Source organism: Neovison vison, chromosome 2 (assembly GCF_020171115.1).
Source record: "Neovison vison isolate M4711 chromosome 2, ASM_NN_V1, whole genome shotgun sequence".
NCBI lineage: Eukaryota > Metazoa > Chordata > Mammalia > Carnivora > Mustelidae > Neogale > Neogale vison.
Window position 1 is genome coordinate 23,595,879 of NC_058092.1, and position 15,668 is coordinate 23,611,546.

The 15,668-nt window shown below is 50.8% G+C and overlaps 2 protein-coding genes across 2 annotated transcripts in view; one reads left to right on the top strand and one right to left on the bottom strand.

Moving 5' to 3' along the window:
• Positions 1-6,155, top strand: part of ZCCHC17 (zinc finger CCHC-type containing 17) — a 55,329-nt gene extending 49,174 nt beyond the window's left edge. The window contains exon 8 of the mRNA XM_044237646.1: positions 5,254-6,155. Coding sequence (XP_044093581.1) covers positions 5,254-5,415 — 162 coding nt within the window. The 3' untranslated portion in view covers positions 5,416-6,155. The remainder of the gene's footprint in view (positions 1-5,253) is intronic.
• Positions 6,156-6,882: 727 nt separating this feature from the next.
• Positions 6,883-13,772, bottom strand: FABP3 (fatty acid binding protein 3). Its single transcript, XM_044237647.1, has 4 exons — positions 13,610-13,772; positions 10,545-10,717; positions 8,562-8,663; positions 6,883-7,178 (listed from the first exon to the last, which is right to left on the bottom strand). Exons 1-4 carry the CDS (start codon positions 13,680-13,682, stop codon positions 7,125-7,127), a joined length of 402 nt encoding a protein of 133 aa, XP_044093582.1. The 5' UTR covers positions 13,683-13,772; the 3' UTR covers positions 6,883-7,124.
• Positions 13,773-15,668: the final 1,896 nt, after the last annotated feature.

Here is a 15,668-nt window from a genome sequence, read left to right on the forward strand (position 1 = left end):
AGATGGTGGTGCTGGAGGTAGTGAGGAGTCAGCAAAGCTGACAGAATTTGTTGAGGGATTAGATGTAAGGTAGGAAAGAGAATAGTTGAGGATAACCCCACAAAGTTTTTGGACTGAGTAACTGGTAGTAAGGTAGGAAAGAGAACAATTGAGGATAACCCCACAGAGTTTTTGGACTGAGTAACTGAAGATTTGCGTTGAGAGGAGAAGGGATGCAGACGTAGGTAGGAGTGTGGGGAGCATTTGGGCTTTAGTTTGAGATGCTACCTATGAAGACCGGAGGGAAGCGGAGGTGAGAGGGGGTAGAGGGCCTGTCACATCCACGTGCACCTACCAAGGGGAGGCAGCTGGATGTGTAGTTTGGAGTTCAGAGGAGAGGCCCACATAAGAGATACAAATTTAGGAGTCAGTACATACAGATGGTATTTAAGTAAATATCTGAGGTCACCTGGAGAGTAAATACAGGGAGAAGGCAAGACTTTGAGCACTTGAGCCCCAGCGTGTCCCAACTTTTAGAGTTAGGACTCCAACTGGAGGTGGGGACAGACGAGCAAAGGAGACTGAAACAGAACCGCCCGGGAAGTTAGCAGAGAAGTAAGAAAATGTAGTGGAAGTTAGGGAGGAGTGTGTTCTAAGGCAGATGGACTGTCAAGGTATGACTGATTAATCAAGTAAATGAGAACCACGGATTTGGCCCTGTGGAGGTCATTGGTAACTTGGACAAGAACCGTTTCAGTAGCGATGGGGTGACAGTGTGGTTAGGTTGTTCAGGAGGTTTTTTTCAATGGGAACTATTACGGCATATTTATTTATTGGGGGGGGGGATGAATCGGTGAAGGAGGGGGAGATGATACAGGAGAGAGGGGATGATCCTCAGATCCAGGGCTTTGCATACAAGAGAAGGGGTGGATCTGGTGCATAGTAAATAGCTACACAGGATGTGGTTTGTCGCTCGTGGTGGCTTGTCGCTCGTTGAAAGATATTTCAAGCATTTGCCTCTTTCTGACTTCCATCTAGCTGGAAGGCCCCCACTTCCTTCTTCCATCAACACTACCACCACCATTCCACCAGCCAAGACCATATTCATGCTTCAGAAGCATGACGCCTGCGTATCTTCCATGAAACCAACCTCAGATTCCTCAGACATGATGGCTTTTTCCCTTGTTTCAGTGACATGGTTTTTATACTTTTCTTATGTTACTGTCATGAACTCCCTAGTATCTTAATTAGTTTTTATCTTTGATTAGATAATGTGTTTCTTGAAGGCTTATTATCCCTGATTTCTGACCTTACTCAACTATTTTAAGAGAGATTAATTAGCAGATATTCCTGGCTCTTAAAAGGTACTCAATAAGTATTTGTTGAATGAATGTACTATATAGTTACAAGGAGTTATTCTTTCCCTGGTTTGATGAGGTTGGCTCAGGCTTGGAGGAAAGGGGCCAGGCTACACTACTCAGTGGGTTAGTAGGTACTCTGAATTCTCTTAAAAACTGGCGTGTTCTCCTTATCTCCTAAGCAACACAGTATGCAACTCGTGCTCTCCAAAGTGCTTTGTAGGTAGTAAAATTAAATACATATTTGTGAGTTGATTGATAAGCCTTTTTCTTCTGGTCTTATCTTTTCCAAGCTATGGTAAACGAACTGCTGAATTACAGGTAAGTTCTATCCAGGAATTGCATTCTATCTTACTTCCCAAAAGTTTACCCCAGTGAACTTCTCAGTTTGAGAATCAATCATTTCTCAAGAGTAATTCTTTTTTTTTAAATTATTTTTATTAACATACAATGTATTATTTGCCTCAGGGGTACAGGTCTGTGAATCATCGGGTTTACACACTTCACAGCACTCACCATAGCACATACCCTCCCCAATTTACGTATTAGGAGTAATTCTTAAGAACAGATAAAGAACATATGCTTGCTTGGTTGATTTTGGGCCAAAATCAGAGCCTTTTGGTTGGGAGGCGCTAAGTTAGTGCTGCCCATAATGCAGATGAGGCGAAAAGAACATCCACTTTGGGACCCAGCCTGAGTCAGATCCCGGTTCTACCATGTGGGCAAGTCACTTTGTCTGTCAACCTCTCTGAACTTACCATTTTCTTTCCTGAAAATATAGGGATAATTATGTCCACTGAATGGATGTGTTGTGAAGGTTAGAGGAGGTATGTGCGAAGTGCCCAGCTTAGCATCTGTAAAATTAGGTACTTTATAAATGTTTGCTGTTATTCCCCTTTCTCAGTTTTTGTTTATTTTTCTTGTGCTGGGCTGCTGCTGACCTGTTGCAGAATGAGAGAAAATGGATGGTCATCAGACATTGGCTTTTCCTGGACAACAGTTCTGAGCAGTGGCTTCTTTCCCATGTCCCCTCCTGGCCTTTCTACCAGTGGCTTATGCCCAGGGTCACTTTCTTACCCTTTATCTTCTGTTCCACTTCCCCCTTGGATGAAGTCAAGGGACCAGAATCCAGTGTCCCTTCTGGTACTCCATCTTCTCCTATCCAACCGCTGAAGTGATCGACACCACCTGCTGGAGGACGACTAGATTTTCTTTGTTCAGAGATTGAGGTCTAGAAGACTAACCACCCCTCAGCACTTTCCGTATTCTAGCGGGAGTCCACCTTACAGCCTGTGAATTCTTCTTCTTTTTTTTTTAAACATACATATATATATACATATATATATATTTTTTTATTTGACAGACAGAGATCACAAGTAGGCAGAGAGAGGGGAGGAAGCAGGCTCCCTGCTGAGCAGAGACCCTGATGTGGGGCTCGATCCCAGGACCCTGGGATCATGACCTGAGCTGAAGGCAGAGGCTTTAACCCACGGAGCCACCCAGGCACCCCAGCATGTGACTTCTTACAGCCTGCATTTTTGAGAGGGATGAAAATGAAATAATGCCAGACTCTGAGTTAGAAAGCACAATGACCTTATCACCTGAGAGGTCACTTCACTTTACTTCTCTGAGTTATAGTTTTCTTATTTGTAGAATGGGAATAATAATTCCTGAATTTTTGGCCTTACCAGATTCTTATTATAAGATAAAGGATGCAGAAAGCTTGAAAAGTGCTCTTTGGACATAAAAAAAGTACTCCTACTGTCCTTGCTCATTTATTAATCCAGGGAAGGCCAGGCTTGGAGGGGAGGGGTGTCACACTCCACCTGTGCTTCACTTTCCCAGGACCCTGTCCTACCTCAGGGGCAGGATCTGGTGAGGCTCCCCAAGCCCTGTACCCCATGATGGGCTTCCATGATCTCGTCATCTGGAAGGTGCAGTCCCATAAGCCAAACGAGTGATTTGCCAGTTCTCAACTGCCCCTAGCTGTGGTTCCTACTGCTTGGTAATGGGGGCTTGGGAAACTTTGGTCCCCTCGCTCTACTCCACTGGAGACGTCAGGAAAGAATTCTGGTTAGGGTAATCTCCTCTCAACACTTTGACTCATTTGCTGTGGATACGTGGCTAGACTGTCAGAACATTCTGGGAGTTCTCTGAAATGAGAGAATAATACTTAGAGCTGCGGCATACTGCCTGCTGTGTATCAGGCACTTAGTGCCTGGTAATTGGTATTTATCTTGTTTAATCCTCACAGCATCCTTTGAACTAAGTATTTATTATATGCAGTTTACTGAAAGGAAAATTGAGGTTCAAAAAAGTTAAGTCTCTGTTCCAAGTTACACAGCCATTAAGTGGCAGCTGGAATTTGAACTTTATTCTGTCTTATTCCAAAATCGTTGGCGCTGACCACTGTACCGTGAGGCCTGCCACTGCTCTGTAGAGGGAGGGGCCGGTCATGTGCTTCCGAGGGAAGCTCAAGAGATTTCCAGTCATCCAGTCTGTGTGCAAACCCCTCCCTGTGTGATCTGGGGCAGGCGGCTTTCAGCTGGAGCTGTAGATACTCCCTCATTACCCCTTCACCACAGACAGGCAGCCTGGGTGCTATTCTCCTCTCCATTTCACACGTGAGGAAAGTACGCCTCAGGAGATAAAGTGACTCGTCCTGAGTTACAGAGGAAGGATCGGAAGTGGCAGAGCCAGAACTTAAGTCTGGGTCTACCGCCTGCTTCGGTGTTCGTCCCTCCTTTCTCACGGCCGGCTCCTGAGGCACACGGCCATCTGCCAGGTCGGGAGCCTGTAGGGGGAGCAGGAGCTGCGCCTCTTCAGTACCCTCTCTTCGTTCTCCCTCAGTCTCTGCTTCTTAGAAACCTTCCTGAGGCAGTAGGAACATTTGAAATTCAAGGAAAAGGTTACATGTTGCTTAAAACTGCTTGAAGCCCTGCGCACAGAAGCCTGGGAATCTGCTGCCCATCTTTTGTGTGAGTTGGTGTTGCTACTTCAGCAGCACCCTGTGGTGCTTGTAGTTCGGAGAAAGTTCTTTCTGGGCTTTTCTCTTCATCCTTATAATCTTCCAAGGTTGTTGTGTTGGAGATGATGCACACCAAGGGCAGCAGCTGGAGCCGTACTCATTGATGGCAGCTGTTCTCCCTGGCAGCGGCCTCTGCTGGAAACCAGAGCAGGAGTCCAGGGCCCTGGAGCTCCCACCCAGTACAGGCCCCTGGGCATGTGAGGCACTGTCTCCAGGCAGACTGGGTGACCTCTAAGGACTCCTTTCCTCCTCAGTATCCTGTGCTTTTTTTAAATAAAAGTAAGGATGCCTTTTTTTTAACCTAACTGGACAGAATTACATGAAATAAAAAGTAAGACTATGTTCTTTCCCCCATTCATTCATTCCTGACATAACTTGTTGTCAGTCTTTTCTATTGTTCTCTGTGCATTTTAAATATATACAGGTACATGTAAATGTGTGTATGTTTATTATATGCACACACTATATAGTATGGTAAGCGCCCCAGAATCTGGAATACATACTATATTATGACTTGGTCCTTTCACCCATTTGGGGCATTTTGTCTTATTAATACTTGAAGACTTTACTTATTCTTTTTAATTAGTGCTTTGTAATTTTTAAATTTTTATTTTTTTATATTTTATTTGTCAGAGAGTGAACACAAGCACGGGGAAGGGCAGGCAGAGCAGGCAGAGGGAGAAGCAGGCTCCATGTTAAACAAGGAGCCTGATGCAGGACTCAAACCAAGGACCTTGGGATCATGACCTGAGCCAAAGGCCGTCACTTAACTGAGCCACCCAGGTGTTCCTCCTTTATAATTTATTAAATGATCCCCTATTGATTATATGCCATGATACTCTAAAGCAAATGTATACATGCAACATTGCTTTTAAATTTTCTTTTCAGGAAAAGAAGAAGAAAAAACATAGAGACAGGAAGTCGTCTGACTCGGACAGCTCAGACTCTGAGAGTGACACAGGCAAGAGGGCAAGGCACACATCAAAAGATAGCAAGGCAGCAAAGAAGAAGAAGAAGAAGAAGAAGCACAAGAAAAAGCACAAGGAGTGAGAGTGGAAAGAGTAGAGGGGGTGGTTGAGAGGAGGAGGTACCAGGAGCCTCGTGTCTTAAGCCCTGGCTCCCAGACTGACTCAGTAGTGCAAGTACGACCTCCCACCCCACTGACTCCTCATCCACGGGAGATGGCTTCCCCTCATGCAGCAGGCAGGTTTGGGAGTTAGATGTCAAAGCATCTGCCTGAATGACTTGTTAACTTATCATTCCTGGTCCCTTTGCAAGTGACCCCTGCAGCTCATCCATTCATTCACTTCAACTTCCTTCATTCGGCAGGAGGTCCTGTTACCCTCTCCAGCTGCCACTGCCAGAGCCAGATTCCTGCACAGGAGTCCAGGTTGCAGCCACAGGTACTGCTGTGGAGGCAAGTCTGGCTGTAGTTGGAACAGGGATGGGCCCCTCCCTGTTGGGTCCGCCCTGGGCTGACTGGTGAGTGATCCCTGCGGCGTGTAACACAGGCCAAGGGAGACCAGCAGGATGAGGGAGAATATGGTAAGAAGTGGTGCTCACTTTTTCCACTCCCCCTAACGTGATTCTCCCATGCTACAAGTAACAGCCAGAAAACCGTTGTTTGCAGTGACCGAGCTTGTGTGTGACTTCTGCCAGACCACTGAACCAGACAGCTAAAGCCAAGTTCATTGCTTTACTTTGTATTTACTACTGTGTGAGTCACTTGGTTCCACTTCAGGTCTCTGCTTAAATTCCTGGCACTAAATGGAAGTGTGTTTGGTTTTAAACCTGCTGAATGTTCTTATTACTATAATCCCTCTTCCTGGTAATTTAGACTTACAAGTCACCAAGTATGCATTAGTTGACAGAAAAACATTTAATATGTTACTTCAGACCTTGGAGAGAGGCCCAGCTGAGATACAGTGCCCCGACAGGTCACAGCCTTCTTAGGAGATCACGTATAAGCCCTCTCTTCTGTAATGATTAGATGACCTCTTCTCCCAGAGCTGATTAGAGAACTGGTTAAGATTTGTAACCATGAATGGTCCAGGATGCAGGCGGGAGCTTAGCTGTCATCTTGGCCAGTGGGCATTGGCTCCCACCACCAGGCACAAGCCTGCGTGCATCCCGCGTCCTGAGCCTGCATTCTGGGAAAACAGACCACAGCATCCCACAAAAAGTAACTTTCCAAACCCAGGGGCCTGCAGTGCAGAATGCGCCTGATGTGACAGTTTAGTAGCCAAGCCTAGGGAAGCCCTGCCACTGATTCATTATTCCAGACTGGACTCACTCATGTGGCCCTGGGGAGGGACAGTGGAGAGCCCAGGTGTGGGAACAGCTGTTTTATGACGGAGTAGGTCAGGTGACCAGCTACTACTGCCCCTGAGATGGTCCATTTCGGTCTCTCATCCAGTGCTGCTTCTTCGTGACCTTCAGGCAGTTGTTCCTGCCTGTTCTCCAACACACAGGGAAACTGAGACTCCCAGAATCATGTCACCAAAGGCAAAAAGGCAGTCTGGTGACCTTGGCTCTGCTTTATTGACCTTAGAGCACCCTCTGGATGCAGTTAAAAAAACAAACATACACAATGGGAGCCGGAAGTGGACCCAGGCTGGTGCCACCTGACCCCAGACGTATTTCCCCAACCCAATCAAGGTGGATTTATACAAAATGCCGGAGGAAAAAATGAGGCAATCTGGTGCTGAGTCCAGGGCTAGCCGACTGGCAGAGGAGCAGACAGTGAAGGAGTGGGCAGGTCATGCCTCTTTCTCGTAAGTACGAGTGCAAACTGCATTTCCATGGGTGAGTGTCTGGAAGGAAAGACAGAGCCAGATTAGGGCAGGGCTGAGGGCACCGAAGGTACTGGGGCAGTCTCCATTCTGATGGGGAGAGCCTCTGCCTTCATCCCAGGAGTCTCCCTGGGATTCACCACCTACTATGTGCCAGGTTCTTTTTTGTATTTTTTCCTAATACACCAAGCTTTTCATTTAGTTAGGCACTTAATTCCTCTGCTAGAATTTTGGGGAAATGACCTGTGAGAGGGGAAGTGACTGGTCACTGTCCCAGGCCGTCGCGCTCTCTCTTGCACTATTCCTCTAGTGCCTCAGATGGTGCCTGGCACGTCGTAGACAAATAGGTGAGTAAGAATGTCCAGACACTCTTGGAGAAGGACTGTCCTAGGCTACCAGTTCTCCATTCCTTCCCTGACAAGCCAGAGGCTTGAGCCACCATCGTCCATCCAGCCTCGCAGCGCGGAGCCAGGCCCGTGGCTTCACCATAGTCCGGTTACCCAGTGAGTGTTTGGTCCCGCACAGCACATGCCCACCAAAGGCAGACACCTCTTCTTAACTCTGCAGGGACCCCTGCTCGCCGTGATGCAAGAATGTAGGGAACAGGTGATAGTTGACCCAAGTCTGCAGGGAAGACGCTGCTGGGGTGAAAACCTGAGGTCCTACAGTTAGGAAGCAGCAGAGACCACAGGGGCTGCTACCTCTGCCCTGGATCTGGGGGTGTTCAGTCATGGCAACATTTCTTCTAATGAAGTCCCCAAATTTGTCTTTAAACAGACTGATGGGCCAGCCTGGTTGTCCCTTCCTAGGCTGTCAGGTACTTGCAGGCCAGGCATGCAAAACACTGGGAGGCAGTGGGGCTGGAATGAGGTGGAAGGGACTGCACTGTCATTGCCCCACCATCACCAGTCTGTCCCTGCCCAGAGGCTTTCTATGTGGCACAGCACAGTCCCAGAAGAGGAGGGTATTAGGAGCCTAGAATCTAATTTGGCTCTTCTTTCTACCTCTGCTGGGGTGGGGCAAGGTGGCAACACAGGAGGAGACTAAGGCTGTGGAGCACCTGAGCCCTCTGCCTCGCCTCTAGGATGCTCTACGTTCTCCATCAGAGTCAGGGTCTCCGGCATCCCAGCAGCCCGCAAGGTTGGTGGTGTTAATGCCCATTTTACAATGGGAGCTGGAGAAGGTGACTTGTCTTGAAGTCATGTAGCCCGTAAGCTGAGATATGAAACTAGGCCTGTGTGAGGCCACAAAACTACCACACAGAATATTCCCACCTAATCCCACCCCAGCCCTGCCTCTACCCCCATTGATCCCATGGGGGAGACCCTGGCCTTCCCAACAGGCTTGACTGAAGGGGCAGTAATGGTGACCAACTGGGGGAGGCTCCAAAGTTATCCATCTTACCAAGATGAGTTTCCCATCAACTAGCTCCCGCACAAGTGTTGTCTCTTGCCCGTCCCACTTCTGCACGTGGACAAGTTTGCCACCATCCAGCGTCACGGTGGACTGTGGAGAGAGGTAGAGGCCTGAGCTGTGATCTGAGCCAGGAGTGAGGGACAAGATGGTGTCTGGTCACTGGGGCCACAGAGGACTCCGCCCTGTGCCCCAAAATGATGATGGTGCCAGGACCAAAGCTCAGGTGGCCTGCTTCCGGCCTGGCCCCAAAGGCTGTCTTGTTCACCTCCAGCCTCTGCTCCACGATTACCTGGCTGGGCCCTTCAGGTGTTGGGTAAGTAGGCAGAGGCAGGCAATATGGTGAGGCGAACAGCCTGGCTCTGAGAAGTGCTGCTGGTCTTTAGAATGGGCACTTATCCCATCCTCACACGACACCCACTGCTCTAGAGCCCCTAGGAGACAGGGGCGTGTCTCCTACATCCCTGGGGAAGACTGGTGAGGAGTCCTGAGACTCTCCAGCCTAGTGGTGATCACACACAATGTCTAACAGACCTTGGGGTGGAAGGTATTGGAAAATAAGCTTCCCACTTTGTATTCCTATCTCTTCTTGCTCTACATCACGTGGCCCCTTCAGCTGACAAGTAGACAGCAACTGCCAGGTCCAGGGACTGGGTGCCCTTGGAGTGTTCCAAAGCCCTGGTCAGATGCCCACTTAGTCTTCTGGGCTCTGCCAGCCTACATCAGCTGGTTCTCATTTGGCAGCTCTCCCAGATCTCTTTTCTTTAGGAATTTGGGGGCTCTACGTCAGGCTAGGGGACCCTGGCTGAGCAGGGTTGAGTATGAGAGTCTGAGAAGGCTGTGTTTATGTTTGGAGCAGCATGGGGAGTGGGTGTGCATTCTTGCTCCCACTTCACTTCTCGTGCCCATCCCCCAAGCTTTTTGCCTACTTAGATTATGTTAAGCTTAGGCATCCCAGAGCATTATGGTTTATTAGGGTTCTTGTCCCTCAAAAAGGTGGGCTAGTCAAGGAAGCAGATGCATTTGATATGACAGCCACCTGTCTCCAAAGTAGAATGACATCTTTGGGCACCACCTCAGCTCAGCTGCCAGCTTCTCCACAAGGAGACCAGACCCTATCCTGTCTTTTCTGGGGCAGTTGTCAGGAAGCAGAAACAGCTGAGGGGCAAAGTGATAGGTTCTGCTGGAGGATACGGCTATAGGGACCCTCTTTAGAGGTTAAAATCCCTTAGTTCTGTCTCTGCCACGCCTGGCCCAGGGGCTGGGAGGCCTCAGGCAAGCAGCAAAGACAGCCATCGCAGGGTGACAAGCCCTGAGATTGCTGGTACATGTCCCCTCCCTACTTGGGAGGAGAGGGCCTACAGCTTGGGAAGACGTACAAATATACCTTAGAGGATGCCCTATCCAGAACATAGCTTTTCCTGGCTGTGGGCTGGCAGAACTGGAAATAGTTCCTCAGGCTCACTGGCCAAGCCTGGGAGGTGGAGGTTGGAGAAAAGGAAACATCTTGAGCAGGTCTCCACCTCTTGTCCCTCGCTGCCTCCTTTGCTGCTGGAGGCCAGAATGACCTGTTCACTCAGAGAAGAGCTCTGAATTCTCCTGGGCATTGTTCCTAAAGTACTTGAAATCACAGCCATGGCCACATAACTCTCCTGTCTGCAGATTGGAAAGAAACCCAGAGCTCGTGGATGCCATGCACAACGTCATCCAGCTGGAGCTAGAGTGGACACTGAGGTCAGAAGAACATCCAGGCTCTGTGCCGCCAACTCCCAGAGGCACCAGATACTCCCCAGGGAGGGAGGGAGGAAGCCCAAGGACAGGGCTAGTATGCTCCTAGCACCTGGGACATCCCCGCACTGCACAGGCTTTATGCCCCTTTTTCATTTCAATCCCCCCAAATCACCTGCCCCTCAAGGTACAGTAACAGGGTGCCAGGTCTCAAGGTCTCTTAATCCCCAGACACTTATGACTCACCTTGACCTTCCTGTCATCTGCTGTTGTCTCATCGAACTCCACCCCTAGCTTGAAGCTGATCTCTGTGTTCTTGAAGGTGCTGTGTGTTTTTAGGATGATAGTGTCCCCATTCATTTCAATGATTGTGGTAGGCTTGGTCATGCTGGCCACCTGCCTGGTAGCAAAACCCACACCTGCGGGCAGGGGGAAGATTATGAGCATGAGTGGAGGGGAAAGGCAGGGTACAACGACTTCAGGGAACAACTTTCAGGCCTGGATGTGGGGTAGAAGGAAAAGTACGAGAACTTTCAGAGACTCTGTTTTTTAAATTCAGTTTTCTTGTTAGCTCTGTGCAGCGAAGAGACCCTTGATTTACGGGGCAGATGAGAAGCCTAAGGGACGCAGGCATGCCACAGCAAGTCACAGCAGGTCTGAGATTAGGAGGAGCTACTTTCTGAGTGGTAACAATGAATGTGTGTTATCTCATTCAGCCCCTCGTTCTCCCTGAAGGCACAATGCTATTATGTCCACTCACAGATGCAAAGACCAGAGTTCAAGCCCAGGCTCACAGGTCTGGAATTCGAATGCAGAACTGTTATGAAGAGCTCACAGAACTGCTCAGCTACAGTCTCCTAAGGCTGGAGCACAGGGCTCCCTTCCAGGGGACCTGAGCAGCTTTCCAGCCACGGGCTGAGGAAAGAAGAGAAATGTGGACCTTGCCTTCCAAAAGCCTGAGGGACGACAGGCTTTTTCCACCTTTGCAAGTTTTTGCCCTGAAACACACCGGTGCACTTGTCCCCTGTATATGGCAGAAGAGATTTTCAAGCCCTCTTCTCCATGACCTAGGGAGGACGTTGGCAGAAGGGAGAGTGTCTCAGTGTACAGGTTTAGGAGAGGCCCGAGTGCTAGGGCAGTTAAGGACTTGAATCCAGGTATCCTGGCTTCTGGTCTAGGCCCTATGGGGAGTCCCCCACTGACTGCAGCACAACTTCCCTGAGTGTCCTGCAGGAGTGTGAAACAAAGAACTCCAGCAAAGCCTTAACCCCTTTAGGTTACAGCTTCCCCGAGAGGTGAATAACAGATCTGGATTATGAATCTAGGCTCCAAAATCTCTGGTTAGCCCCTGCTATCAGAGTGAGGCAGGCTGACCCCAGTCCCCAGAAGAGAGCAGGGCCTTGTCACCATGCAAGGAGCTCTGTTTGCTTAGGACCTACCCAGAGGTGTGGTGTGTTTGAGAAAGGGAACCACTGTGGAATGAGTAAGGGTCTGAGCCAAGAGAAACTGAGACCAAAATGGGGCCGATTTTGGAGGCTCAGAAAGAGCTGGGTTCTACATAGAAAGGAAGTGGACGCTATTTACAGAGAGAGCTGAGGATGCTCTTTCCTACCCCATGGACCTCTCTCATCCTTTCCATCTGTGTATGGAGAAAAGCAGGCTGGATGGATTCTCAGCCCTGTAGCCCAAATTTGCCCCTTATTTGGGGCAAAATAAGGGAACAGGGGGGTAAGGATGTTGCAGCTCACTTCAGGGACACAGGTCTTCTTCAGCTGGAATGTCTGCTATGGGATGCTTGGAAGGAGGGGTTTAACTCTGGGCATCTCAACTTCCCAACAGCTGCCCAGGGCCCACCGCTCCAAGAGGGGCTCCTTTCCTGGAGTCCGTGGGCATAGTACCCAGCATACTATGGCAGGGCGAGAGAACTCGGGCCCCAAGAGCCAACACTTGTGATCTCTATTTCAGGAAGGGGTTAGGAATAGAAGGAAGAGGTTGGTCCCCCCCCCAACCCCTGATTTGGGTATCTGCCAGAATCAGTCCCCCTTCCCTAGTAGGAAGGCAGGAATGTAGCTCAGCTGTGAACAATATTCTGGTTTCCTTGTCCCAACCCAGGAGACTAGGATAATCTCACAGCTGGGGATTTAAGAGAAAGGGGATCCACCTTCTCCATCTAAGCCCCTACTAGGAGGGGAAGAAGGGTGGAGGTCAATCATTAGGTAAGCAGTTCCTACCACTCCCACCCCCAGGGTCCGTAGTGGAAACTGTTGTGGGTTGCACATCTAGAAATCCAGGTTTTCATATCTGATGTGGGACTGATCTGACCAGTTTCTACTCTTTCTGGGTCTCAGTCTCCCCATCTGTCAGATTAGGCAAGGCATGGGGTATTGGTATCTCCAAGGACTTCAGATTTTAAGCACTCTGAATCTTTATTCTTCCCCATCTGAAGAATCAGACCCTCCTAGACAGTAGACCCTCTCTGCATCTCACAGATCTTGGCCTTGCTCCAGGACCCTGCTGCATCCGAAGTCCAGCGGTTTTCTCCACCAGACCCTTCCCCCAACATGTGGCTGAGCCAGCAGGGGATGGGTCCTCTTGCCCCAGTCTACCTCTAGGCTCACTGACAGTGATTAAAGCCTAGTAACACATCACTGCAGGGTAAGGTCAGAGACTCCATGACCAGGGAGAGAGCATTCTCCAGCAACCATGTTTCTCTAGTTCAACATGGAGGGGCAGGGGTTGTTGCTAACTCTGCAGGGCCCCTACCTCGCCTTCTCCTCATATCCCATTCACCCCCTCGTTCCTCTCTCTTCCTATCTCCCTCCTCCTAGGAGTTTCCTCCTCTTTAAGCTTTGCCATAGTACACTCCCCATCTGCCCCGTTCCCTTTCCGTATTCACACTTTCCAATCCCTAAACCACCCATACTCCTGCTTTTCCTCCTCCAGCTAGCCTCCCACCTTATGCGATAAATGCTCTCTTTTTACACAAACCCACCTCTTTCTAGACACTATGTATACCCCTCTTCCTCGAAAGCGCATCCGTGCCCCAACATCAACAGATACATCTTACCTCCCTACACCTCCCTATCTGGGAATCCCTCTAGCCCGGTTCAGACCAGAAAGTCCCCTTCCGATACCCCTTCCAACATGCGTGCCTTAGACCAGGCTGCCACCTTCTCCGCGTCCCCCTGTTCCCCAGCGCTGAGCAGGAGGGATGCAGCAGCCCTGCCGGCACTAGCCAGCGCTCGAACGCTGTACACCGCTGCGCACGCGGCCAGGCCCCCTCCAGCCCAGCATCCCCGAGTTGCGCTCACCGAGTGACTTCATGTAGTCATCGAAATTCTTACTGTCCACTAGCTTCCAGGTGCCTACGAAGGCGTCCACCATGGTGAGGCTGGGCTAGGCGGAGCAAGGACAGAACAAGCGTGCAAGGACTCCGGGACGCACGGTTCCCAGCCCGCGCTGCCTCTTTAAATAGCCCTTGTATCACGTGGTGAGGCGTGGCCCACACCCCCAGCTCCCGAAATAGGAAGCCGGCGGCTGGCGCTCACCCGCCAAGAGCTGGTTGCCCATCCCCCGACCCGCCGAGGGGGGAGGGGGCAGCCAGTGGCGCCGGGCTCGCCCGCGTCAGCTCGGGTCTCCGGCCTCCGAGGCAGGACCTGCTCCCTTCCCTGGCCTAAAGGCGCTCTTCGCCATCTGAGAAGGAAGCAACTGGGGGCACGGTGCCCGCGAGGTGGGGTGCGCGCCACGGACCTCTTCGTCCCCCACTGTATCCCCGAGTTTGGGGTTAGAGCAGAGATGAGAGATTAGAGGAGAAAGGAAACGCCCTTGGGCTGATGCCCACACCGGGAAAGCTCTCGCCGACTCTTCGTGGCGCAGGCATCTTGGTCCTCCTTTTGCTGGTGAGGAGTCCTAGGCTCAGCGGGGAGCTAACAAGGTCGCAGGAAATAAGGCGAAGGTTCTTTGGAGCCCAGATTGCAAGCGGGTCTAGGTGGCCCTGGTAGCCGCATTCTCCCGCCACTTCCACTCGCCGGTTGCGGGAAGAGTCACCAGGGGCACCGCGGCGGATGAGCCGGTGAGCTGCCCCTGTGCCCTCCGCCTGTTCAGGGCGAGAGCGTGACCCACCCCGCCGTGCCCTGCGCACGTGCTCGCCCCTCCCTGTGGAATGTCGCCTGCGCGCGTCTTTCCGCCCTGCGGTGCTCCTCCCCGTCCACCTTGCCAGCGCTTCGGGCTCCTCTGACCTCTACGCGGGGCTCTGAGCATTTCATCAGGTCATTCGCCCCCTCTCCTCCTTCAGAAATTCTGGCCGTCCAGCCAGCTCTTACAGGTCCCCGGGCAGCTCCCGCCCTGCCGCCCTTCTCTGACCTCTGAACAAGCAAGCAGCTTGCACTTTCACAGAATGTCACTCACCTCCTTGAAAGAGACTCCTGTGTGGTTGACGCTTTACAAATCGCTTTTAATAGATCACCCTGTATTGGTATTTATTTCATGCTGAGGGCTTCAGGTACATTCTAGCGTTGAACTTTCAGAACAAAGTCCACAAAGAAGGTTTTATATTTACTCCTCTTTTATAGATGAGCGGACTGAAGCTCGGAGGAGCCCATCCATTTCTTAATCCGGCGGTTATTAAAGCGGCCACTCTTTGCCAGGCCTTGGGCTAGGCTTTGGAGAGACAACCACGAATGAGATACGCTTGCATCACTCACTTGGGTGGACCGACACAAGACTAGTGTGGCTCTGAGGGGAGGCCTGTCCTGATCTAGCAATTCAGGGGAGACTTCCAGAGGAAGTGAGGGCTAAGCGAATGTCTAACTGATAGGAGGCCCTGCCTAAGAGTGCGGTGCCCAACAGAACCTCAGCCAGGAGAGGTCCATGGGGGTCGCGATGGGGGTCAGCCTGCAGGAGCTGCAGCACACTAGCCCCAGGGTCACATGAGTACAGTGTGGCTGACACTCCTTCCTGGGCCTCTGTTTCTCCATGTGGAGGTGGAAAGCATCTGCCCCTACCTCTGTCTTTCTGGGAAGAAGCCAGGGAGGAAGAGCCCTCCCTTGCCCAAGGTCCTGGTTCTTTGGGGCAGGTCCACTTTCCAGAAGACAGGGGCCTATTTCTGCCAAAGCTGCAGGAACAGGCCTTAGGGCTGGGCATGGAGCCCTGGTGACCTCATTGCGGGAGCAGGTGCAGGGGAGGGTTGGGGGGAGAGGGGGATGGTTTCTAAGTCAAGGTCATAGCCTTTAGACACTGAACCTCCTCCGTCAGGGACTGTGTAGCTGGAGACCCAGGGGCCAGAGTTGTCTTCCTATGTGGTCCTCACAATGCCGCCAGGGAGGGCTGGGCTGGGGCAGGTAGATCTATGTGTCAGTTCTGATTCCCAGG